A 17,242-nucleotide genomic window follows, 5' to 3' on the forward strand; every position below is an offset into this window, starting at 1 on the left:
TAAATAACAACTACCAGAAGATGTCTCATTAAAAAAGTAACATGAACATCCTTCTAAACCACATAACGAAGTAATTCCTAATAAATGTAGCAAAATCCCTGTGACTGACATTTTCTTTTAATGAAAAATCCACTTATTACATTGTAGATTAGGACAACAGAGAAAAATGGATTATAAAAGTGTCCACCTTAAAGTCTGCCAGAAATCGCGGGACTTCTTGATAAAAACAGTAACCATTTCAGGATTCTCGGTGCACAATGTCCCACTATCATTAGGAGTCTATTCTTAGAACATAACTTGTGCTCTACTTTCCTTTAAAATGAAAACAAAAATCTTTTCAGGTTAGATCACTCAAACATTTCTGACATTTAAGTTGGCTTGGGAGGTAGTGTTTATGTTTGACAAGAGCACAAGTGTTTTCATTTATTCACTCAGATACTGTATTTGCTTGATTCCAAGATGAGGTCTGTCCCCCTCCTCCCCCACCCCATCAACATGGTGAAAAAACCCTAATCTTAGATTCAAGTAATGGTCTAGCGCAGGCAGCAGGTCAGCTCCAGTTTCAGGCTGGGGTGGCTTGTGTGACAGGGGAGGCTACACAAAGTGGGAGGCGCATGGGGGAGACCACACAACCTGTTTCCATCCCCCTGCCCAACTGGTATCTGCTGCCTCTCCCACACTTCCTCTCCCCTACTTACCTTCAGTTCTAGCTCAGCCCCAACCTGGATGGACTCTGGGCCACTGCTGGTGACTGCCCTGGAGCTGAAGCTGCTGCAGAAGGTAAGTGGCGGGGGAGTGCAGACAGCAGGGGGTACAGGCAGGGAGAAGCAAGGGGCAGAGGCCTGGCCCCTTAACCTCTGCTGCTGTTTTTCCTGCCACAGTGGTTGGGAGGTTGTATTTAAAGATGACCTGCCAATAAGTTAGATGGAAAATTATAACAAATGTATATTTTTTCATATACAGTATCTAACTATTAGAGGGGGCATCTTAAATTCAAACCCGTCTTGGATTCAGGTACATACAGTATTTTCACTCTCCTTTATTCCTTTGTTAAAGAACTCTCAGTGGCAAAAAGGAAGGGATGGGACTTCCTCTGCCCCCCACCCCTTTCCCACAGCTATTTGCCATTCTCCTATACATATGTGAATGGCTAGTTACCCTGGGGAGGGTAAGTAGCACAGCGCAAATACCTGACTTTAGGAAAGCCCACTTCGATGTGCTCAGGGCAGCAGTCAGGGAGGCACTCGGAGCCCAGGGGGTAGCTAGTATGGGGGTCCAGGAAAGGTGGTCCTTCCTCAAGAAGCTATCCTTGGGGCGCAGCAGGATGCAATTCCTCTGCACAGGAAGGCGGGAAAAGGGTCCAAGAAACCTTCATAGCTGAGCGCGGATATCCAGGCTGGCTCGAGGGCAAAGAAAAAAAGCGTACTGGCGGGGGAAGCAGGGGGCAGGGACCAAGGAGGAGTACACCTCCCTGACCCGAGCTTGTAGGGATTTGGTAAGGAAGGCCAAAGCAGCACTGGAGCTTAGAGTAGCTTCTGGGATTAAGGATAACAAAAAGTCCTTCTTCAAGTATATAGGTAGCAAGAAGAAGTCTCAGGGTAACACTGGACCCCTACGAGGCAGGGCAGGGCAGTTGGGACAGATGCACAAGAGAAGGCAGAACTCTTCAACAAGTTCTTTGCCTCCGCGTTCCTGTCTGCTGACAATGGGGTGCTCTCGGGTGACAGCGTAGAGAGGCCCAGGAAGGATGCAAGTCCCCTGACTGCTAGTTCAGACCTGGTTAAGGATTACTTGGAGGGCTTAGATGTATCCAAGTTGGCAGGCCCAGATGACCTTCATCCGCGGGTGCTAAGGGAATTGGCTGGTGTCACTGTGGAGCCATTGGCACAGCTGTTTGAGGACTCCTGGTGCTCAGGCCAAATCCCTGAAGACTAAAAAAAGGCCAATGTGGTCCCTTTTTTTCAAGAAGGGGAGGAAGAAAGAGCCTGGCAACTACAGGCCAGTCAGCCTCACTTCTATCCTGGGGAAGGTCTTTGAAAAAATTATCAAGGGCCACATTTGTGAGAGCCCTGCAGGGGAAGTGATGTTGAGGGGTAACCAGCATGGGTTTGTGCCAGGCCGATCCTGCCTAACTAACCTGGTCTCTTTCTATGACCAGGTAACAAAGAGCTTAGATGTGAAGGAGGAAGTCGAGGTCATCTTCTTGGACTTCCAGAAGGCCTTCGACACAGTGTCCCCCCCCCCCAATTCTGGTGGGCAAGCTGAGGGAATGCGGCACTGCCGAATGCACAGTCACACGGGTGGCAAACTGGCTCCAGGGGCGCACCCAGAGGGTGGTGGTGGACAGGTCTATGTCGACCTGGGAGGGGGTGGGCAGCAAAGTCCCCCGGGGCTCGGTCCTTGGGCCGGTGCTGTTCAATATCTTCATTAGCGACCTGGACAAGGGTGTGGAGAGCACCCTGTTCAAGTTCACTGATGACACCAAGCTGTGGGGTAAAGTGAATACACTGGCAGGCAGGGACTCCATCCAGGCAGACCTGGATAGTTTAGAGAAGTGGGCGGACCTGAACAGGATGCGGTTCAACAAGGACAAGTGCAGGGTGCTGCACCTGGGGAGAAGGAACCAGCATTATGGTTATAGGTTAGGGGCTGACCCTCTCAGCAGCACAGAGGCAGAGAGGGATCTTGGAGTCAGGATTGACTCCAGGATGAATGAGTCGCCAATGTGACAAAGCAATAGGCAGAGCCAACCGCACCCTGTCCTGCATCAACAGGGGTATCACTAACAGGTCCAGAGAGATCTTGCTCCCCCTCTATGCGGGGCTGGTCAGGCCGCAGCTGGAGTACTGTGTCCAATTCGGGGCGCCGCACTTCAAGAGGGACGTGGGGAACTTAGAGAGGGCCACTCGTATGGTTGGGGGCCTCCGGGGCCAGCCCTATGAGGAGAGGCTGAGGGACCTGAACCTCTCCAGTCTCTGCAAGAGGAGACTGAGGGGGGATCTTGTGGCTGCCTACAACTTTATCAGGGACCAGGAGCAGGGACTCAGGGAAAGTCTGTTCACCAGGGCCCCCCTTGGAGTCACCAGGAACAATGGCCACAAGCTGAGGGAGGATAGGTTTAGGTTAGATATTAGGAAGAACTACTTCACTGTGAGGGTGGCCAGAGCCTGGAATAGGTTTCCCAGAGAGATGGTGCTCTTACCTTTCCTGGAAATCTTCAAGAGGAGACTGGACAGGCACCTGGCTGGGGTCTTATGACCCCTCCCACCCCCAGTGCTCATTCCTGCCCATGGCGGGGGTTCAGACTTGATAAGCTATCTAGGTCCCTTCCAACTCACCGATTCTATGAGCTCTCCAACTCACCGATTCTATGAGCTCTTCCCTATCTTGTAAAAGCTTCTAGCATTAGATGTTCACAACAGTAACCTATGACGTCTAACAAGTTTCTAGCATTTGCAGCTAAGTGTGATAAGGGGGTGATACTAAAATATTTTAGATTATGTACAATTAGATTCAGACCAATGCAGAGCAGAAACGGTATTAATAATGATAATAGATTATCTCTTGCTGTTGACACAGAGGGCACAAATCCATACTCTCTCCTGGACTACTCTCATCACAGCTTATAATGATAAGATAACGTTTCATCACAGCTTATAATGAAATTTAGCCATGATAGTAGTGGCAGAAGTCCTGGAAAAAATACACTTAGACAGCTTGAGTACTCCCAGAAACTCAGTATTTCCAGTTCACAAAACTAAATTCACCATTTCCTAAAAATCAGAAATTCCATAAGGTTTTAAGTTGCAATGTACTAACGTACAAGCTTTATAAAACCACGTGTGCTTTGCAGACCTTTGATTCCAATAACTTCACGTTACGGAACCTGGAAGTCTTGATGGTCTCCATGGTTTCTAGACTTCTAGCTTATTGGCACGGACCCTAGAAGTCTTAAGGGTCCTAGGTTGCTCCAAGGTTCTGAAGCTCCCTTATGGAGACAAGGAAGCAGATATCCTGATCAATCCAGCAACTCCAGGGGCTTTTAGCACTTGTAGAACTGGGCTTCTTAGGGCTTATCTTCCTTCTCCCATTTCACAGACAGAAGACAGAAGTCCCAGACAGAGCCATGGTTTTTCAGGCTCCTTCTAGGGAATCTAGAAGCTGCCACATAGCCGAGACTTCCACATTTCCTAGTCCCAGAACCCCCAACATGATAGAACCAGAACCTAGACCCCAAAGACTACAGAAAAGCCTATGCCTCTTAGCAGAAAAAACAGAGGAAAGCAATGTTTTGGTTTGCTTTTGTTTTTTAAAATCAACCCAGAGATATTTCTGCAGCTTACTACAGATGCAATTAATAAGTACTTTCCAACCAGTTTTATTACCTTTAGGGATGCTCCCAAAGGCAGTGATGGGAAACTGCACCTCTGCCACCATACCACCCTCTTACCAAGTCCTTCAACAATTGCCATTTCCAATTTTATTCAGCATTTACACCAAGATGCTTGGATGGCTACCATGGGCTCAAACAAAATACCTGTCAGTATAACAGAGCTCTAACTATCATTCATAAACGTAGGAAAAAAGTACATATCAGCAAACTATCTAAGTATTTACAAAGATCAGTTCAGCAGTGAAAAGCAGCTGGCTGAAGCTAAACCAAGGCAAGATGAAAGTTATGTTTGCAGGAACATGCACACACGTGTGCATACACCCTTCAAAGGTTTGTTGTCATACTTCTGATTCCTTTGAAGTCACCCTGACAATTGGTGTGGTGAAGCCTCTGACTTCTCCCCAAAACTAAGTTCTCACATTGCAACATCTGAGAATACCCATTCTGCCTTTTAAACATTGCTAGAATACAATCTCATAGGATGCAATGCATTTATTTGGCTTCAGTTATCTGTCCATTGGTTTACTGCAATGGAATCTACCTGGGCCAGAAACCACCTACCCTCAAGAGCCCTCAAATATCTCAGTAATGCATCTCATCAAAAGAATGGGGATTAACCTAACCCTTGGGCTTACCAAATCACTCATTACTCCAGCTCCTTATATTGTACAAGAAAAAGTCAAAGGCCCTGCCTGTCCAGATATTTAACAATCTGGAAATGAGATTCCTAAAAATAAAGTAAGCTTTGGGAGAGCAGAACAGTCTTTTGCCAGAGTAAAGACTGTGTGCGGGGACAACTTTCTTGAGGGTTAGTCCAAGACTCTCCAACAATCTCCTCCAAAATGTCACCTAAATCTTTACCACTGTCCATTCAAAATGCAGGGTGGACTTCACTGACCTATCTTCACTAATAGATGCAATACAGACAAAATTTTATTTTGAAGAAAAATTGAACAGAATAAGGGGGAGAAGTAATCATGATAAATATGAATCATGCTGTTTTAATGCACTAATGAATATGTTTTAAGGCTGTGGTAGGTGAAATAAAAAGGACCTTGAGACTAGAATAGATGTAAACAGTTGCCAAATGCTAACAATGTGACCAACACTACAAGTGATTCTAAATGGCACATCTAACCATTGCATCCAGCAGGTGCAGACTGACTGCAGGCCGACATCCAGAAATAAAAACATATTAAAACAAGGGTAAATGTTTAGACTGCAAGCTCCACACACCAAACCAAAGGAAAATTCCATCCAACAGGGCAAGGTGGATTAAACCCTCTAAGCAGTTACAGATTAAATGCAAGTATTTACTCTAAACATTTCCAAACAGCAAAGAAGAAATATACTTATCACAACAAAAATAACTTGCCCAACTTACATAAATGATGCATGTCACTGAAGTTAACTATATCCAGTATATTCTGTCCCATGTATTGACTTACCTATTAATACCATCCTTTAAGTGCACTTGCAAGAGGCAAGTCAAGTAGAATATTGTAAGGAAAGCCTCCAGGCTCCCACAAGAAGCTGCAAAAATGACACCCTGATGCCCAGGGGAACAGGCCCTCCTGAAATCTCTCAGAATATAGAATACACTTCTAGAAAAGTAGGCAAGAGGGGAAAAAGTGTTTGCCAAGGGAACTGGAAAGGAAAGGGTGAAAATTGGGGGTGAGGAAAGAAGAAAAACTAATTAAGAACCTGCTTGGATTGAACTAAAGGAACACCTGGCCAGCTCTGTAAAACCCCAGCTAGCTGATTCCTTCAGTGAACTATAGTTTCAGTGAGCTAAAAACTGGACTATCCTAATTCTATTGATGTAAATCATGTTGCAGTGTATAATAGCATCCAAGAAGCAAATGTTGTAGTAAATAATGTAGTAAAATCCTGAAATTTTCATGTCAAGCAAAAGAACAGATTTAACAAGTGTGGGCCATGATTCTGCAATTCTGCCTAACCAGATGCTGGAGATTTCAAGCTCTCGAGATAGTTTCTGACCTGGAAAAGGTGAATGACAAGGTAACAGAACATGCTACAGCTTAGAAGAGTTTCCTAGATGGTACTGGGATTGAAGAAACAAAGAATCATTATTTTTCAGCTGATTTCTAATTTTTACCTAAGTTAGCAGCTTGTGTGGGGAATCATGAGGACCTGCTGGAAGTAATTCAAATACCTGCAAGGCACAAGGCAGTATAGAGATATACAAGCTAGATAAGATATCAGAAATAACATAGCTGTATTAGCATGTCAGTTCACCACGGCTAGTCTTATGTTACTTGTCAGCAGAGCACAGTACTAATTCTGGTATGTAGATAGCTCTCTCAAAGCTATCTTTGTGCCTTATAGAAATACCCCTAGCAAGGCAATCCCTCTGCTGGAGTTAGATGTTTTTGCTATTCAAGCCAGTAGACTAAGAGAAAATGTTTTTTTTTTTTTACTTTATCAGATTAATTGTTGCATATAGTCGGTTACTCTTGGACAAGTGAAAAAAAAACATACCTTTTAATAAACTATTCCACTCAAAAATTCAGAGTAATCAAAAAGCTTGACTTAGACTTGATGCCATTATTTAAATTAATAAAATAAAGTCAGCAAGACTGAGGAAGCAGTCTTTGACCAAAGAAGCCATTGATCAAAGGCAATTCAAACAGTAAATAAATCTTTGATTGCAAGTTGTGAACAACAAATCCCATTCTTTTCTGTCACTTCTACATGTCTGTGAAAACAAATGAGACAAATGGGAATTAAAACAAAAAGAAGAAAAAAATGTTAATGTTATTTCATTAATATAATCCAGGAGTAAAGAAAATTTAACAGCTTACACTTTAGAGCCACTTTCACTTGTGTTCTCCAGAATTATAAGGCATATTCTTTGGCAATACTTCTTCTGAAAAGCATTTCTTGCTTCCAAAGATGAATTCCACCATTTGAACTGGCACAGAGCTTACATCATTTTTAAAACCTGCCAGTAATTACAAACAATATAAATTCACTCTAACATAAGCTTTCCCACTACTTTCTGAATTGTGCCATCTTCAAACTGCCTGCCCAATTATGTGGCACAGCCCTAGCTGGAAGAAAGATTCTGGAAGCTCTTACTGACTTTAAAGTCGCATCTATATTAATTATACAAGCCCTGAAAAATTTAACACTTACTAAAACCAAAGATTAAGAATACTTGGAATGAAATATAACTCTGTGACCCCTGCAATTCAAAGAACCAAAAAGCTGTCAAGGCTTATTGCTGGCTGGTTGAGTTTGACTGTAAAATACTGTCAACTTTAAGAGATTAAAACAGCTTGCCATGTCTTGATTTTGTTAGACATTTCCTCTTCCTGATTTCACTTTATTTTACTACCCCTTCCCCCTGCCAACAAGAGAGTTCTATATTTTTTCTTTTCCCTAGCATTGGTTCCTCTTTCACATTCCATACTTTCTCACCCCTTCCCCTTGTTAAATCTTTTTTTCCCCCCTCCCTATTCTTTTCTATTTTTGATCCTCTCTGCCCCCACCTATCCTCCTCTAAAAGCTCCTATATTTTCCTCCATACTTTTTCTAATTTATGCCATCTAACTGCAGAAAACTAAATCCACTAGCCAGACACACCAATATCCAGAGACAAATTTGATTGTTTGTAATTATGGGCATGTTTTTAAAATGATGTAAGCTCCGTGCTAGTTCAAATAGGGGACTTTGTCTTTGGAAATAGGAAATGCTTTTCAGAAGACATGAGAAGCAACCTCAATTATTCTGCCCAACTATTCTAGATCAAGGAGGGGAACAAAAGGACTCTTACCAAGATATGCTGCACCTGGAGCTTATTTGCCTCTATCCTTTACAGCTTGTATACATTTCTAAAACATCAAACAATCTCATAATCCTGTTTCACTAACAGAAGGGGAAAAAGACACTTTGTCATTCCCAACCATCTCCCATCCTACTGTGCATTTGCAGATAGGCAAAAAATATCCATTAATTTGACTCCATTTCACCTAACCTTCTGCCTTCTGTAAACAGGGAAGCACCTGTATATGTTTTTCATTTTTTTCCCCTCACTGCTCAGTTCCAGTTTTGATCTCTTTCCTCTATTTCTTAAATTTCAGTACTACTGCTACTCCTCAGAGCTTTGTCTACCAGCAGCACCATGAAAACAGCCTGATCCTTTTCCGTTTCATTGCTGACATTTAAGTTCTGATTGGCTGCTGTGAAAACAAACCAATGATTCTGGATAGTTTTTCTTCTGCTATGACACAGCTATGAAAGGAAACAAAAAACACTGAAGCAATATTCCCAGCACTTTGGAAGACAGTGCTACATTGCACACTTTGCAGCCACAATGGCAGCAGATTCATTGCGTGTTACATTTCAGTTTAGTTCCTACATAGCTTAATGGTATTTGCCTGAGAAAACTTCCCACTTGCTATGATCAAATAGACTGTGTAATGCTGCCAGATGCACACTAGTTTAAAAAAAACAAAACAAACAAACCCTTTTTCCCCCCTCACATTTTTTATTGTTACTATATTTTATTCACTAAGTGTAATCATTGTCACCCCCTCCCCAAGTGACTAATTATTTTACCTGCATTACCTGGATGTTAGTTAATTTATTTTAACTGAAAGCCAAAGCTACACGCTGTGATCTAGTTTTTAAACACCTAGATCACACCCAAACAAGTGTGGCCCTGTGCTATATGGCGGTGCAGACATACTGCATATTCAGGCATTCCCCTCACTGCTACCTTACCATGCGGGTGATTTTTTTTTTTTTTTTTTACCCCAGGAGGTCAAAAAAACCCATGTGGAAGAAAAGCACGGCAGCACGTGGCAGGAGCACACGCCCCCCAAAACCAGAACCTGGCCGGCCAGAGCCATGCTTTGGCTGTTGGCCAGGCTCCCAAATGCAGGAGTGCCACGGCTGCAGCTTCCTAGGGCCCCCGGTAAGGCTGCGGGGGCCAGCATAGTTGCTGCCTCACAGCTGCCCCTATCCCACCCATGATAACCTGCTGCATGTCTGAGTATGTGTGGCACTAGCATTCCCCAGAGACAAGTAGTAGCAGCACAAGGTGTGCCGCTGGTACTTGTTCTCGGGGAGCCAAACACCTGCACTCATCTGGACATGGCAAACTACTTCCCTTCCCCCAGGCAGAACTGGTTCAGCCTATAGTCTTGAGGTAGAAAGTTAGTTCACGTACTTTATTATTTGCTTATGGAACATTTGAATCAAACCCTAAAACAAACAGGCCATAGGTTCACCCCAGATACTAAATCCATAGCACTTTTCCCAGGTGTAGAAACTTTCCTCATTATCTTGGCTAACAGATTCTTTGCCAGGCTATTACCTTCATCATGCCAGATGCAGCCATCTTTCAGTAGTGGACTAAGACTGTCTACTGACTTTCATTAAAGCAAAAGGTATTCAATGCACACCATAAGGAGTATTTAGCACCTCAAAGAATCAGATCAATAGCTCGTAAAGGGCTACAAAGATCATTTTGGATGAAAGGCTCTATTTTTCTCATTTTACCCTTATAAATGAATGTCCAGTTAGGTATTATTAATATTAACTGCAGGTGAAGAAAATATCTGCCATAACCATAGTTTTTGGCAATGATCTCTATGGAGCCCTGAACCACAAGATGTCTAAGGGAATAGAAGTTCAATGCAAGGTTACATCTTTTATTAAAAAATAAATAAAAAAAGTCAACAAAACCTACAATATGAAAGACTGGACAAATCCAAACAAAAAAGATCCATAAATTAAACCACAAATTTGTCCTAGAATTGTGTGCGATAAACAAAAGGAGAGTCAAAATCAGAAATCAAATAGACCAAAACTGGTATGGCAAATATTAGATCTGATTGTTGTCTAGAGTGCCGACAACAAACTGATGGAAATCAAGATACCAGCACACGATGCATGGCCTAAAAACAGCTAATTTCTGCTATCATTTCTGTAAACCCCACTGTCTCCTGAGACCCCCAGATCTACTTTGATGCTGTTTGGTCTTCACCATCCAAATTTATATCATCATCCAGTGTATATCTTTTCCTTTTTTTCTCTTTTTGCCTTCTATTTATTAAGAATGAGGTTTAGCTACCTGAGACTGCATCTTCCCCCACTATACCATAAGCACTCGACTAAAGAAGCTTAAAAGATAAATTTTAACTAGCTAAACACAGGCATAAAAGTTTGCTAGAAGTCAGAATGGCTAATCAGAACATGACCTGGGACTGTGTTTCTTTAGCAGTTAGCCTGCAAGTAAGAACTTCAAAGAGAAAAAAAAAAAATGTAGTTCTCATCTTTGCTACTTTTCTCTTTCCCCTTGGGTACATTTTTCTTGATTTGTACAACAGGTAATAGGATCTGTCTCTTAACAGCAACTGTGATTACTCCACAGCATCTAAATTTCTCCCTCGCGCCCCAAAAGAACAAATAGCATAATATAATATTTAAAATCTGTCAAACAGGGCTTTTCCTGAACTTGTACCTGAAGGGAAAGAGAACAAAGCATATTATTAAAATGAAAGCCTTACTTAATGCTTTACCACTTTCCTTCTTTTTATGTACCTTTAATAAATGGTCTTTTTTTTTTGGTTAAGTGGTGATTGTTACACCTTGGGAATAAGCAGGTAGGGTCTGTCTTTTCTTCTTAAAGCCTCAAACTTTATTTAGCTGTTTTAGAATTATGCATTGATAGGAATATACTATCATATTTGACATGCTGGGCCCATTTATTCTATCACATTGCACAAAAAAGCATGCTACCATCTTGAAACTAAACTTCAACAGTTTTACAAAGAACATCATAAAGTTTCTGGGAAAATGAAGATAGACCTCTATTCTCATATGTTCTTATTTCTCTGTGATCCTACAATTGAATTGCTGCAGGTAAACCTGTGATCTCATCTATATCACACATGAAGAAAAGTCTGACTATCCATACAAAGTCCCTTGTAAGGTATCCAAATAGACAGAGCTGTCCTGCGGGGGGGAGCAAATCAGTGCAAGTGCCCTGGGCGCTGCAGAGTGGTGATGCTGCACTGCCGCTGGCTTCACATCCGAATGTTCAGCACCCCCCTCCCACCCCGCCACATCTGCCACTGGCTTCCTCACATCCGAAGGTAGGGCCCCGCACAGGCTGATTTGCCCTGGGTCCTGCACCCTGCTCAGATCACCTCTGCACACACAGAGTTTCATAAAGGGCTTCATAACCAACTTCCATTTATGTAAAATTTTTCCATAGGATAATCACCATCTGGTTCAATGCATGATGTTTTAAAGTATTCCTTGAGACTAAAACTTTCCTTTTATTAAATGAACAAAGCAATACTTTGTTTCTCACAGGACTGGGAATTATGAACAGGGAATTATTTAGTGAAAAGGAAAGAGACCATGAGGCTGTTTTATGCTTAGAACAATACAACTTAATCTTCAATGTAGATAAAAATTTTGAGCAATGGTTCCACAATGTGCTGGACTAAGAGACCACTGTAAATCCTCAATTTCTTATGGAGCATCATGCACCCTTATCAACAAACTTTTAATTGCAGAAGGTAGGTGGATGCAATCCACAAATTAACTGTAAGCTCCTCAGCTTGACTTTGCAGACATTTAGCATTCTATGAAACACAAACTGGGACCACTGTGTTATGGTCCAACTCTACAAATGCTTGCTATTAATAGGAGTCATATTGTTTTCAACTGGATTAGTTGAGAAAGGATTTGGGGCATATCAGGCCCCCTAGCACTACTGTGAACTGCTTACATATGTGATCAAAGGAAAACAAAAATCTCTTTTCAACTTTTAGGTAGTTTTAAGGCTTTTTACTCACTGGCTGAGTGATTCAACTCCAGTCTTGTCCGCTTCATCTGCATCTTCATCAGTATCAGAGTCAGTCCCATTCTCACCTTGATACATGAAATTTCAGTGCATTAGATACACAGCCAGATATCACCCTCCTAGCTGATACTGTCTGCAACAGTTAATACTATTCAGCCAATAGCATAGCTTCTCCAGCTAAAGAAGATATTCTTAAATTGAATTCAGCAAAAACACTGTACTCAAAGAGTGTAGTGCAAGGACTGACAGATCAATACAAGCACCATTTAAGCTCCATACAATTAACCTACATAAGAGGACTACATCAGTTCAGGAGAATTTTCCAGCTGGAGCTCAACACAGCACTGGAATGCTGGCAATAAAATGGACTGACAGAAGGAACTGGAAGAACGTGCTGGGAAGGGAACAGTAAGTCTGACCTAGCAAGTAGCTGTGAGTCCACAGGCCTAAGGGGTGGAAGCTTCCAAGTAGGGAGTACAAAGGCAGCTACAGACAGCATGCCAAATACCAAATTATGTTGTCTTGAAACCATGCAGCCTGTTCTACATCACCAATTAAAACTTAATTACTAATTAATAACATTCAGATTTGCTTCAGGTATTTGTACAGGAAAATATGGCACTCTGTTTCATAGTTTCTAGGGTCAGAAGAGACCTGAGTAGATCATCTAGTCCGACCCCCTGCCATGGCAGGAAGGATTACTGGGGTCAAATGACCCCAGCAAGGTGTTCATCTAACCTCCTCTTAAAGACAAAGCAAAGGCTGCTTTAGTTGTTTACAATAGGTTTGTCCACCTCGAGCATCCAGGGCCACAAGCCCCCACATACTGTAAGTTATGCAAGCCGTGCTGCATGGGTGCTTCTAGTGCAATGCACCAGTGCCTCGCCAACATGCTGTCTGCACCCCCCTGCACCACAATACATTGTACTATGCTACATGAGCCCTACCTCACCACACACACATTGGGTGCCCAGGTCCCCCTGAATGCCTCAGAAGCAGGGTCCTTCAACCTCATGGGCTTGGCTGCACTTCCCCACCTTACCCCACTCCCAGGGGTGAGAATAGGCAATGGAGGATGTAGGTGGAGCCCCAAGATCCCAGTAGCAGCAGCAATAGGAACAATGAGGAGAACAGCACCTGAATGGAGAGCAGATTAACCCCTTGAGGGCCACATGTGCCCCATGGGCTGAAAGTTGGACAGCCCTGGCATACAATATAACAAGGAAGAAAAGTCTCAATATTGCTGCTGCATATCATGACAGTACCCAAGCAAAAAAAAACAACACAAATGGGCTACACAGAAGCTAGTCTGCTATTTTTTAGAAGTGGTAACAGACTATTTCTTTTTATACCAAGTGGTGATCCAGGTAGAGTGGTTTACTGTTCAATCAACCCAAAACAAAATGTTTCAATTCAAGAGCACTGTTTCAGTTTCCATGGGGGAAAAGATTTGGATGAAATGTGGAAATTTTCCACAAAAAGCAAATATTTATCATAAAAAACCTGTTTTGGTGAAAACCCAATTTTCTGACAAAAGTAGTTGATGAAAATGTTGAAAATGTAGCATGTAGAAAACCCTGAATAACATTTTTCTGTCAGTAAGTATAAAGTAGGTGTAGGTACACTTAAATTTGGTGTGCAGAACCATGTTGTGCAGCCCACAGCGCTCCCCAGGGGTCCAGAAGTTTGCTGGGGGGGGTGAGGAGGCAGCATTAACTGCTACTTCCCCACCGCCAATTTTCTGGATCCACAGGAAGCCTCATGGGCCAGATAATGTGGCCTTCTTTACAGGAGCAGGCCAGCAGGTGGCTGAATTCAGGTGTGCAGGTTCAGACAGCACGCTGGATTGCACCCATGGCTCAACCCTACAACTGGCATGTGATCACCATTTGGCCCATGAGGCCAGAAGGCTGGGCACTACTGATATGAAATCTATGAACTTTCCATAATTTTATTGCATATATTTGTATTTAAATATATAGAAAAATATTTGTTTAACCAAACAATGCAGCATCTTACTGTACAGGAAGTTTATTTTTTAAGGGCTTTCAGAAGATTTATTTGCATCTCCCACTATAAGATTATTTTGAAAGACAGGTTACTCTGACTGGAAACGATGACAACACTGAACACAATAGTGTAGGATAATAAAGAATAAAAGCTAGCTCTTACCCTCAAGAATCTTCAGCAATTTTTTCTCAGATAAAAGCTCTAACTGTTCCAGACAAAGTCTTTTGATTTCTTCCATTGAACAATTCTAAGAAAATGATGCAAGACAAACAAAACATATGTGCATTCTCAAAATTTCAGATGAAGAGCATTACATACAAGTCACAACCAATTTTCCATTTCTACCAAAACATTTAAAGCAACATTCAGCTCAAATTGCAAGGTAAAGTGTTGCACTCATCACATAACTTTAATGGAAAAAAAGATACTGGGCCTAAAGAGGGGGCAGGTAAGTTTTCCCACAGCTGGGTGTTTAACAATAAAAAGACAACAAACCCCAAACAAACCAGAAAACTATAATATAATTTTGGAAAACTATACCAAAAAAGTGTCTACTATTTGACATTCCTATACTTCTCCTGGTGTTTGTGACATGCGGCATTAGTTTGAAGCAAGAGCTGATAAGCCAATTATAACCCACACTTACTTTATGCGTTCTGTCTTGTTAGAAGATAGATCAAATAGGATTCTAAGACTGCCCACAGGACTTTGAGAAAACAGAATTAAGCCTTTTAATGTTAGAAGCTCCTGCTTATAGCGCCAGAGGTCCTAATCAAATCTCTACTGTCAATAACCACTGAGTGTCATTGTGTTTATAAAAGCAAGACAAGATGTCAGAAATACATCAGGTGGTCAGAAAAAGATAAAGACAAAGATATAGTTAACTTTCTTCACGGAGCATTTAAACACATAGTATGAAATTGGATGGATTTTCTACTTCCATTTCACTTCATAGTTTCATAGTAGCTAGAGTCGGAAGGGACCTAGGTAGATCATCCAGTCCCACCCCCTGCCTTAGCAGGAAAGAGCACCGGAGTCAGATGACCCCGGCAAGGTGCTCATCTAACTTCCTTTTAAAAATCCCCAGGCTAGGAGCCTGCACCACTTCCCCTGGAAGCTGGTTCCAGGCCCTAGCCGCCCTGACTGTGAAGTAGCGCCTCCTAATATCTAATCTAAACTTACCCTCCGCCAGTTTGTGACCGTTAATCCTGGTCACTCCTGGCAGCGCACGGGGGAACAGGGACTCCCCCAATACCTGCTGATCCCCCCTGACCAGTTTGTAGCAGGCCACAAGGTCCCCCCTTAACCTTCTCTTGTGGAGGCTAAACAGGTTCAGGTCCCGTAGCCTCTCCTCATAAGGCCTGCCCTGCTGACCCCTGATCATACGAGTGGCCCTCCTCTGAACTCTTTCCATATTGTCCACGTCCCTCTTGAAGTGTGGCGCCCAGAACTGGACGCAGTACTCCAGCTGCGGCCTGACCAGTGCCGCATAGAGGGGGAGGATCACCTCCCTGGACCTGCTCGAGATGCATCTGTGGATGCATGACAGGGTACGATTGGCCTTCTTGACTGCCTCCCCACACTGCCGGCCCATGTTCATCGTGGAGTCAATGACGACTCCAAGATCCTTTTCCGTCTCCGTGCTGGCAAGAGGGGAGTTCCCCAACCTGTAAGTGTGGTGCCGGTTCTTCCTCCCCATGTGCAACACCTTGCACTTATCAGTGTTAAACCCCATCCTATTCTCATCCGCCCACCGTTGCAACCTGTCAAGGTCAGCTTGTAGCCTATTGCACCCTTCTAGTGCGCCCACATCCCCCCACATCTTAGTGTCATCAGCAAACTTGAACAGGGTGCTTTCTACCCCCTCATCCAAGTCACTGATGAAGATGTTGAACTTCCCTTCATACTGCATTCTGGCCACCTTATCTCCTGACAAGAACTGGATAGAGTATTACAAAGAGCCTTCTTTCTCCCCTCCCCATCTCTTTTGCTTGCATACTGTTAGAATTCCTCTACTGTGTTCTCTCACAGTTTTTTTTTTTACTGTATATTAATTATTGTGACCAACAAGAGCCCTGCAGCTTAAGATGGGGAAGGGATACGATTTTGTTTGAGGGTTTGTTTTATTTTCGGATTCATTTTTCTTTTCAGCATACCAAATTAATCTTTGCTCAGTGTTTTAGACTGGAAAACTGGTCCGCTGTTCTCCTTAGAAGTTAAAAATAGAAGTAATTTTGGAAGAAGCAAAGAGAACAAGTCTCAGCAAGGAAAAATAAAAGAGATGGATGGGATGGCAAGCTACTGAGTAAGAATTCACAAACAAAAAGTCCATTTTGGTCATATTAGAAGATTCCTACTCCCAGAATAACAATTTTGTTTTCAGACAAAAAATGATGGAAACAAACCATTCATCACCAACTACATCACAAAACTGACATTTCAATTGTAGGCTTTTCATCAGCAGAGGCTGTTAGTCTTACGAAATTGTATGGTATTTGTGGTTTTTTTTATTTTTATAAGCCTGAAAGGATGTTCCAAAATCATTTTCAGAACTTAAACAGCAGATGTCCCCATCATTCAGCCCACAGATTGTTCTAATAATAAATTAAACAAACACAAACCGTTTAAGCAGTTGTGGTATAATAAAGTTATGCCCTATAATTTCAGTTTTCCCCTTCTGTATTTGACAAGCATTTCATTCCAAATTAAAGAGAGAGACAATTTTAATGAAGTGTTTTTAATTATAAAATCAATTCACACTCTCTCAATGATCTTGATGTTAAGAAACAAAGGAACTTAGTCTTCACCACAACAAGGAAATGCTGCTATCTCAATTATCTGAGCGCTGAGTAAAGTGTAAGTACTTGGATACATAAATAGCTAAAAAGTATAGCAACAGCTTAGTACAGTGATGGTATGCAACAATTTAAGACGAAGTAAACACCATTTCCAACTGGAATTTTAAGAAAAATTGCATATGATCAACAAACCAA

General features: G+C 42.3%; 1 protein-coding gene across 1 annotated transcript in view; it reads right to left on the minus strand.

The window, feature by feature from the left end:
- The window catches only part of CAAP1 (caspase activity and apoptosis inhibitor 1), a 34,700-nt gene that overhangs the window by 13,709 nt on the left and 3,749 nt on the right, over positions 1-17,242 (minus strand). The window contains exons 3-4 of the mRNA XM_090038808.1: positions 14,412-14,496; positions 12,232-12,307 (exon numbers count right to left, since the gene is read on the minus strand). Of these exons, the coding sequence (XP_089894934.1) occupies positions 12,232-12,307; positions 14,412-14,496 (161 nt within the window). The remainder of the gene's footprint in view (positions 1-12,231; positions 12,308-14,411; positions 14,497-17,242) is intronic.

This window comes from Crocodylus siamensis, chromosome 3 (assembly GCF_052110815.1).
Source record: "Crocodylus siamensis isolate JL-2025a chromosome 3, ASM5211081v1, whole genome shotgun sequence".
NCBI lineage: Eukaryota > Metazoa > Chordata > Crocodylia > Crocodylidae > Crocodylus > Crocodylus siamensis.